We start from the raw sequence: 9,541 nt of genomic DNA, 5'->3' as shown, positions 1-9,541 counted from the left end.
AGAGCTTAAAGTTTGATAGGACATCGGAGATGCTAAGGCCATCCACTACATCTAGAACCATCACCAGTTGTCTTGACTCTGTCTTACTATGCTGGATCATGATGACTTTGGAAGAGAGAGTGAGGCAGATGACTTCATGCAAGTCTACATCACTTAAATCCAATTTATGCATCTACCAAAAGACATCACCCATATTTTACCATTCCTCAAAGACCTACGGAAACAGGCAAGCGATGAAGTAGCAGGTAAGGATACACTGGGTGCTGTAGTCACAATCCTGCACTCAGGTAGCCCAGGCCATAGAGTTGTTTCTCCACTGGAAGCAGCAGTGGGATTCAGCAACCCACTGGGTGAATATAATTGTATATGTGACCTATGTCAGAGTTCTTGCTGTTTGGGGCTAGGAGTAGGGAAGGAAGATGAGGGAAAAACGTGGAACTCAAAATTCTACAAAAAGTCAATGTTGAAAATTATCTTTACATGTTAATGGAAAAAATGCAAGAAACAAGCAAAAAGATATGTGCAGTCTTATAAGCCTCTCTGGGTTATAAGTGTATTATCCTGAATTGATAGAGTATTCTATGAAGGTTTCCTTTTTTCCTTCTCTCCAGTTCTAAAATCCTAATATCCTATCCTAATCTGACTTTCTATGTCCTAAGGTCCCTTCCAATTCTCAGTCTTGTGATCTTATAGATCACAAGGGTTAGGTAACCCTTACCCCTGTTCCTGGACTTCCCTCTCCCACCCCTACCCCACCCCATATTTCTCCATTTCTCTATCTTAGTCTTCAGGGAAGCCTATGACATAAAAGGGGATAAGGAATTCCAGGAAATAGAGTCCATTTCAGACTTTATCTGAAGTCCCTCCCCTGACTTAATGACCCCCAAAGTTTAAGCCAAGGTGGAATGAATTCAGGAAGGAGCTCAGAGTGTTCTCCCTGGATTCCAAATGGGAGCTAGACTGAGATCTTCCTTAAATGTCCTCAACTCCCCTCCAACTTTCCCCCTCCAGCCACAGACCCTCCTCACTGAAGCTTTCTGGAAGGTAGGAAGGCTTAGGGGCACCTAGAGAGAGAGAGAGTGAGGGAAACTCCCAATTCCTGAGTTAGTGAGGGTCTTTGTGATTGCTAGATGATCCAGCCCGATTCTATGTGAGGAGCACTTTTTAAAAAAGTTATCTTTATTTTTTATATTGAGTTCCAAATTCTCTTCCTCAATATGATATCCATTATACATATAGAGGCATGCAAACATTTCCATATAAGCTAAACAAGAAAAAGAAAAAAAGAAAGAAAATGATCAAAACAAAACAAAAACCCAACCATGCTTCAGTCTGCTTTCAGAGTTCATCAGTTGTGTCTCTGGAAATGAATAGTATTCTTCTCGAAATGATTTCTTTTTTTTTGTAACTTAAAAAAAATAAACCTAAATACAAAATGAGAAAGGAAAAAAAATTGCCATGTTACCATTAGAACATGAGAGGATTCAATTCAAAACAATAGATTTCCATTTCCAGAAAACCTATATAATATTACACATTGTTTTCAAAGGTACCTCAGCTTTTTTTTGCTTCCTTGTTGGTTCTCTTTGGTTCTCAGTACTTTCTACTTTATTTTTTTCTCCTTCCTGATCCTCCAAAGAAGGCTACAATTAAATAAGGATACATAGATATCTATAAACATACACATATATATTCATACAAATACATGTAAGTTCATACTAGGCTTATTTCCACCTGTTTTTTTTTTTGAGGGTGAATAGCATATTTCTTCATAAGTCCAAGTCTTATGTTTTTCTAAATCAGCCAGCTCATCATTTTCTACACCACAGAAATATTCCAGTCCAATCAACATTCAATCTGACAGATTGTCTAAGAAGTTTTCCCCTCATTTTCTACATTTCTTCTATTCTTGGTTTCATAGGTTTTATTTATAAAGAAAATTTTCATTTAAAAGAATCAAAATAATGCTTTTTATCCTTTAATAGTGCTCTCTTAAACTATAAGTTTAAGGTCTGATACTACTAAAAGTTTACATCTTTTTATCTAGTTTCTTTGAAGTTCTTGAACTTTTTGCTTTTTTTTTTTTTTTTTTTTTAGTTTTTGCAAGGCAATGGGGTTAAGTGGCTTGCCCAAGGCCACACAGCCAGGCAATTATTAAGTGTCTGAGGTCGGATTTGAACTCAGGTACTCCTGACTCCAGGGCCGGTGCTCTATCCATTGTGCCACCTAGCCACCCCTACTTTTTGCTCTTTCAAATGAACCTTATTATGATCTTTTCTAATTCAGTAAAATAAATTTTTAGCATTTATTGGGATGATATTAAATAAATAGATGAGTTAAGTTAAAATAGATTTATTCAAAAGTGAAAAACAGAGAAAACGACACCACATGTTATCAATATTATTAGATCACGATATCTTATTGTCTGATCTTGCTGTCTCTTATACTTTATGTTTCTTCCTTAAGGATATGATTTCTCTCTCATCACACTCAATTTGGATCAATGTACAACATGGAAACAATGTAAAGACTGGCAAATTGCCTTCTGTGGGGGGATGGGAGGAGGGAAGTAAGATTAGGGGGGAAATGGTACAACTCAAAATAAACAAACTCTTAAAAATATTATTAGATCATTTAAACTATCTAGAGGGGGTGGTTAGGTGGCACAGTGGATAGAGCACCGGCCCTGGAGTCAGGAGTACCTGGGTTCAAATCCGGTCTCAGACACTTAATAATTACCTGGCTGTGTGGCCTTGGGCAAGCCACTTAACGCCTTGCAAAAAAACCCCCAAAAACCCTAAACTATCTAGAGAATATAAAATACCTGATCATACCTGTCAAGACAGACACAGGAATAATATGATCATAAATATAAGATATTTAAATACAAATTTTTATACAAAATCAACAAAAATTCGAAAGCAAAAGAAACCAATATTTTGTACAAATATACAAACATCGCTTCATGGTGGAAGTAATAGCTATTGTGCGTGGGTAGGTGCGCGACTCGGGTTCCAGAGGCTCTCGGGGCTGCTGTGGGGTGCAGTGGGCACGGGACTTCTGGCTCTGCTCAGAGAAGGGGGCTTCTGGGGGCTTTGCAGGCGCCCTCGTGGAGGGGAGGGCCCCCTTGAGAGGCCCACGCCCCTCCGTGTTTCAGCCGCGGGGGGGTCTGGGGCGGAGGTGCGGGATCCAGCCCTGCTCGGCCGGTTCCAGCCTGGCCCGGGGCGGCGGGGGCGTGTCCGGGGCGACGGGGGCGTGTCCGGGGCGACGGGGGCGTGTCCTGGGCGGCATGGGCGTGTCCTGGGCGGCACGGGCGTGTCCGGGGCGTGTCCGGGCGCGGGGCGGGCCGTGCCGGGGAGGAGGTTAAAGGTCGGGGCTCGGGGGCTGCGGGCACAGCCGCCTCCTCCACGCTCCGGCCCCGGCCAGGATGGCTCGGGCTCCCCTGGCGGCTCTGCCGCTGCTCCTGCTCCTGGTGCCCGGGGTGCCCGGCCAGGTCGGGGGGCCGCGGCCGCCCCAGCCCCTCCCCAAGGCGGCCTGCACCCAGCCCGTCTACACCTGGTGCTCCTCCTGGGAGCACGCCCGGAGCTGCGAGGTAGGGGGCCGGGGGGGGGGGCCGGGGGGCCGGGGGGCCGGGGCGCCGGGGCCGGGGGGCGGGGGGCGGGGGGCCGGGGGGCCGGGGGGCCGGGGGGCCGGGGGGCGGGGAGCCGGGGGGCCGGGGGGGGCCCCGGGGGCCCGGGGGGGGGGGCCGGGGGCCCGGGGGGCGGGGGGGGGGCCGGGGGGCCGGGGGGCCGGGGCGCCGGGGGCCCGGGGGGCGGGGGGCGGGGCCGGGGGGCCGGGGGCCCGGGGGCCGGGGCCCGGGGGGGCCGGGGCCGGGGGGCCGGGGGGCCGGGGGGCCGGGGCGCCGGGGCCCGGGGGGGGGGGCCGGGGGGCCGGGGCCCGGGGGCCCGGGGGGCCGGGGGGCCGGGGCCCGGGGGCGGGGGGCCGGGGGGCCGGGGGGCCCGGGGGCCCGGGGGGGCCCGGGGGGCCGGGGGGCGGGGGGCTGGTTGCGGCGGCCTCGGGCTCCCGCGGCCCCACAGCCCTGGTTCCCGCTGCCTTTCCCGGCCCGTAGAGGACTGGGGACAGGCCTGGACTTAGGGAGGCTGCCCCCCACCACCGAGCTGGAGGGGGACCAAGCGCCCGCCCGCAGCCCGCCTGGGGTGTCCAGAACCTCCTACTAGGGAGCTGGAAAATGGGGAGAGGAGGAGGAGGGGAAGGAGGAGGAAAAGAGGAAAGAGGAGAAGAGGGAGGAGGACAAGAAAGAGGGGAGGGGTGAGGAGGAAGAGGAGGGGAGGAGAAAGAATAGAAAGGAGAGGAGGAGAAAGAAGAGGGCCAGGAGCGGGGGTTGAGGGGGGGCCTAAGATGCTGCCCCTTGAATGGGTCGGATTTGCTCAGAAACCCATGACAGGCACATGGTGACTAATCTGAGGCTGATTCCTCTGGTTTGAGAGGATGGTGGGGGTGGCGAGGGAAGTGGGCAGCTGGCCCCAGGTAAGGCCAGAGGGAACTCCCTGCTTTATCTTGGAGACTCAAGAGCTGAGGGGTCTTAGGACATAGAGCTGGGCGAGGAGGGCGAGCCTCTATCATGGCAGCGACCAGGGTCAGGAATTCTGGTGGCAGGAGGGTCCTACAGAGAGTGTCGGCTCCCAGTGCCCTCATTATGCAGATTGGGAAATGGACCAGAGAGTTCCTTTCTGCAAGACCACTGGCCAACTGGTGCCCAGCACGTGTCAGATACTGCCAGGGCCAGGCTGAAATGCCAAAGGGAGGGAGTCCCTACAGTCTGCCCATGAAGGAGGAACTCTGTGAAGGGGCTGCCATTCTACTGGGGGGATGATGCATGTTGGCATCCAGGAACTAGGGACTGAATTGGATGTCTGCCTTCATTGGTAGGAAAGTGCCTGGGGAGTAGTTTTTCTCTACAGGTGAAAAATGGCTCTTTCTCTATAACCTGCAATCTTAGAGTGTCTCTAGCACTGAGGTTAAGCAACTTGCCCAAGACTCCTTGGGCAGAACTTGAACCCAGGTCCTAGATAAAAAGATTTAGGATATATGTATCTATAGACATATAAAATCTATGTTTATGGGCACATATCTGAATATATCTAGAATATCTAATACATATCAATGGGGGTCAGGGGATGACATTAACAAAGAGGTCTCTTGAAGGTGGCCCTGAGCTGAACCTTAAAGGAAGCCAGGTGTGCCAAGACAGAGGAAGGGTGGTAGCCCAGTCCAGACATCCAGGCAGCCTGTGCATGCACTGGGGGTGGGAGATGGGGTCTTGTGTTCTAGCTAAAATGTAGAAGGATAGGAAATAATGTGTAATTAGTTTGGGAAGTGAGGCTGTGTCACCAGAGTCTATTGGACATTTATAGTTTCTTGTAATGGCAGAGGGCAGCCAGTGGACCTTCTTGAGTACAACTTTGGCAGCTGTGGGAAGGATGGATTGGAGAGAGGAGAGGCAGGATGGGGATCCAGTCAGACTCTGGGCTATTGCATGCAAAGGACAATATGAGGGGACTCGGCTGCTATGGACTCTGAGGGTAGTGGAAGAGGGGAGGAGGAAAGGAAGGTGTCTGTCACACTAACTGTACTGATCTGTCCACCACCAACATCCCCTGACCTGCCCATCCTGCAGACAGAGAAAATGTGCTTTGCCCAACGGAGACCTTTAGATGCCCCTCCTGTCTCTGTGAAACTCTTCTACGAGGCATTGTGTCCTGGCTGTCGGTCCTTCCTGGTAATGGTGCTCTTCCCTACCTGGTTGTTACTGGGTGAGGATGTCATGAATGTCACCCTCGTGCCTTTTGGTAATGCTGTGGTGAGTATCTAACTTGACTGGGAGTGGCTATGGGTGGCAATGGTGGGAAGTTTGCCAGGAGCCTTCTGCCTTCTATTCATTGTGTGTGTGTGTGTGTGTGTGTGTGTGTGTGTGTGTGTGTGTGTGTGTGTGTGTGTTTCTTTGTGTTTTAGGAGAAATCTGTGAATGGGACCTGGGAGTTTACCTGTCAACATGGGGAGCTGGAATGTGAACTCAACATGGCTCAGGTAAAGACTCTTCTGCCTAAACCCTCTCCAGATGATGTGTGTGTGTGACTGTGGGCAGTCCATATAACTTCTGGCCTTCCTTTTGCTCCCCTGTTATCTTAGGGGAAGGTAGGGTATGGGGTAGGACCCCAGGGAAATGAGATTCTCACTTTCAGCCTCTCAGTCTTAGTCTCTGCTCCTACAGACCTGTGTGTTGTACCTACTTGGGAAACAGTTTGGGGATGCCTTTGCTGTGATCACTTGTATGATGTCAGCTGTGGATCCAACAACTTCACTGGAGTTGGTAAGTGCCTGCCTTGTCTAAGTGTGTGTGTGTGTGTGTGGGGAAGAACAATGGAGAAGACCACTTTGAGTCCTTGTCTGTCTCTGCTCTGGGGCTGCAACTGGACAGATGGCTGTCTGAACAATCTTCGGGACTTCATTGTCTTGGGCTTGGGCAGGGTGGGTGGATGGATGTAGGACCTTGGAATAATGACTGTTGGTTCTTTGAATAAAGAGAAAAGTGGGGATAGTGGAAAGGTGATTGCTGGGATCATATAGAAGGCAGAGATATGGCAGTTGCCAATACCAGAAGGAGCTATTGGTGATAGATGAAGGAAAGAAGTGATGGGGCGGCTAGGTGGTGTAGTGGATAAAGCACCAGCCTTGGAGTCAGGAGTACCTGGGTTCAAATCTGGTCTCAGACACTTAATAATTACCTAGCCGTGTGGCCTTGGGCAAGCCACTTAACCTTGTTTACCTTGCAAAAACCTAAAAAAAAAAAAAAAAAAAAAAGGAAAGAAGTGATGGAAGACATTTTAATCCTATTAAAAATAACTTCCTCTTCTCTATAGCTATTGTAAGATTCAAAAGGTTCCTCATGATTGCTCTTGTGAGGAAAGAAGTGTAATTATAGTCACTATTCATTAGAGGCAATGGTAGAGCAGTGGAAATCCCCATACAGACCAAATGACCCTTTAAACTATGACAGCAAGGATGGTATCCTTGGGGGTTAGCCTCTCTAGGCCCCATCCCCTAGACCCACTTCCACACTTCTCCCTTCTATGAAGTTGGGTTTTGTTTCATAGTTGGGTAGAGCATTAATGAGAAGTCCATAAGGAAACAAAGGTACTTTCCTTACTAACTAGGCTAATTTGAGGGGTCTTCCTGGAGGTCAAACCTACTCCACAGTCTTCCTCCAGTAAAGACAAAGTCTGAAAGTGTCTGGGTTTCTTGGAGACTGGAAGGAGGCAAGATTTCAGGAGATGAATTTGAAAGTGAACTAGTCCCTTAGAGTGGTATTGAGTTCTGGAAGCCTTTCATTCTGTCCCCAGTATTTGGCACAAGTTGATGACTTAGCAAGTGTTTGTTGACTGATTGAGACTAGCCCAGCAAGAGGTAAGTATTAGTAAACTGGGTGACTGATGGATTCACATAGTGGGTATTCATTGTGCCGGTGTGGGGGAGGGAGGTGGTACACCTTCTATTTCAACATCTGGTGGGGTTCTAGTCCATGCCCTTTGATGGCTTCTTCCTAGAGGACCCACCAAAAGATCATAGACCCTGGTGTGACTCTCACACTCTCCATCTTCATCCCACACTGTTGTTATGTGACTGGCATACTACCTTTGCCAATCCTATTCCACTTCTCTTGTTCAGTTATGGTTTGACTGGTTGCAGCCTTCATCTGCCCACCATGTATGTCTCCCATCCTTCTTTACATCACCTGCACTTGTAACTCTTAGAGCTACCTATGCTTTTCATCTGTATAAAGAATTATTGGTATGGAAATAAAGAATTCTTGGTATGGAAATGACCCAGAATTTCCAGTTGCCTGTGACTTTACAGTTTCCTCAGGAAGTTTGTTGACTTGCCCAGAGTCAGAGAGAACCCAGATCTTCCTAGAATAATAAGGAGGGCATTCTTTTTGGTGGTAATTCAAGTCATTCACTATCTATTGAATGGCAGCAATAACCCTTGCTAGCATTGGGCTGGGCACTGAAAAATACAAATGAAATGAAAACCGATTCCTTCACTGTCATTTTTCAAGTGCAACTTATGAAACAGAATTGTGTTAATTAGAAAGGTTAGGGTTTTTGTAGCCTTTGAATGTTGACCAAGATCCTTGTTCACCACAATTCAGAGAAGAAGGTTGTGTAGAAATTTCTTTTGCTATCTTGGTTTTTTTCTTAACCGAATCATCTTTTCAAACAACAAAAGTTTGTCTTCTGTATCTCATACCTATGATCCTCTCTATCCTGTTTGGGAAAAACCATACCAACAACCCTAGATGAAATACACCTAGTTGAGCCAAAGCAATTCTTTCATTGGCCATGTCCCAAAAATGTGCATCTCTTTTTACCTTTGGAGTCCCTCCCCTCTCTTTTGGGAGGTGGGCACATTCTTCATCCTCTGCCCTCTGGTATCAGGAAACTGTTTTTACAGTCAGGGTAACAGAAGCTCAGCAAAATGAAGGTCTTTGTCCAGGCTCCCAGACGTAGTCAGAGTTGGAGGATAAAGACAAAGTTTTCTGAAGGATCTGTGGAAGGCAGTGAGAAGATATCACCTTCCTAATTCCTTTTTTTTTTTTAATAAGGCAGTGGGGTTAAGTGACTTACCCAGGGTCACATAGCTAGATAATTATTAAGTGTCTGAACCCATATTTGAATTCAGGTCCTCTTGATTCCAGGGCCGGTGCTCTGTTCACTGTTCCACCTAGCCATCCCCCTAATTCCTTTCTTGAACTTTTGGGAAGCTTATCCACATATATGCTTTGCCTATAGAACAGTGTCTTAAAGGTTCATAAAATGTCTCTTCTTCCTGAATTTCAGAGATAGTTGATTCATTTCAGATATTTGGAACCGGGGATAGTGGCCAGGATGGGGGTGGAGGGGGAGACAGTTCTAGGTTGTCTTCACTATTTCTCTGTCTTCTATGGGTTCCAGGGCTCTACCTCAGCTGTAGTCTTGTGTATGCAAAGAGTTTGGAGACCTGAACCCAGTCTGATAACTGCTAAGAAATTATATGGGAAGACCCCATGGGAAAGAGTTGAAACCTTTTCAGTGAAGGCTCTTTGGAGTTTTAACTCTCTACTTACTTCCTTCTACTGCATCTGTGACAGTTGAAGAGATAAGGTTGGCCCAGTGTCTCTGGGGGAAGAAGAAAAAGGTGGGGTAATGCTGATGGGCTCAGATTCTTCTCCAAATAATCATCTCCTTCCCCTCTTTGCACAGTGTCTGAAGCTCTATGCCCCTGCTCTTTCTGTGGATGATATCAAGAAATGCGGAACAGGGCCTCAAGGCAATGAACTCATGCATCAGAACGCCATGATGACAAATCATCTTTCCCCTCCACATACATACACTCCTTGGGTTCTGGTCCAAGATGTAAGAACTGCAGCCCATCCCCCTCCTCACCTGCTGCCTTCTGTTAACTTGGCCCAGCCTTCTCCCACAGGCCCCTACTTCCCTCTACC

At 48.3% G+C, this 9,541-nt stretch overlaps 1 protein-coding gene across 1 annotated transcript in view; it reads left to right on the top strand.

Annotated features, from left to right (window-relative positions):
- The first annotated feature begins 3,362 nt into the window (after positions 1-3,362).
- Positions 3,363-9,541, top strand: part of LOC141501124 (gamma-interferon-inducible lysosomal thiol reductase-like) — a 7,388-nt gene continuing 1,209 nt past the window's right edge. The window contains exons 1-5 of the mRNA XM_074204809.1: positions 3,363-3,592; positions 5,678-5,860; positions 6,013-6,087; positions 6,272-6,370; positions 9,300-9,452. Of these exons, the coding sequence (XP_074060910.1) occupies positions 3,428-3,592; positions 5,678-5,860; positions 6,013-6,087; positions 6,272-6,370; positions 9,300-9,452 (675 nt within the window). The 5' untranslated portion in view covers positions 3,363-3,427. The remainder of the gene's footprint in view (positions 3,593-5,677; positions 5,861-6,012; positions 6,088-6,271; positions 6,371-9,299; positions 9,453-9,541) is intronic.

The sequence above is a fragment of the Macrotis lagotis genome, chromosome X (genome assembly GCF_037893015.1).
Source record: "Macrotis lagotis isolate mMagLag1 chromosome X, bilby.v1.9.chrom.fasta, whole genome shotgun sequence".
In the NCBI taxonomy this organism is placed as follows: Eukaryota; Metazoa; Chordata; class Mammalia; order Peramelemorphia; family Peramelidae; genus Macrotis; species Macrotis lagotis.
This window is presented reverse-complemented; position numbering and strand designations above follow the sequence as displayed.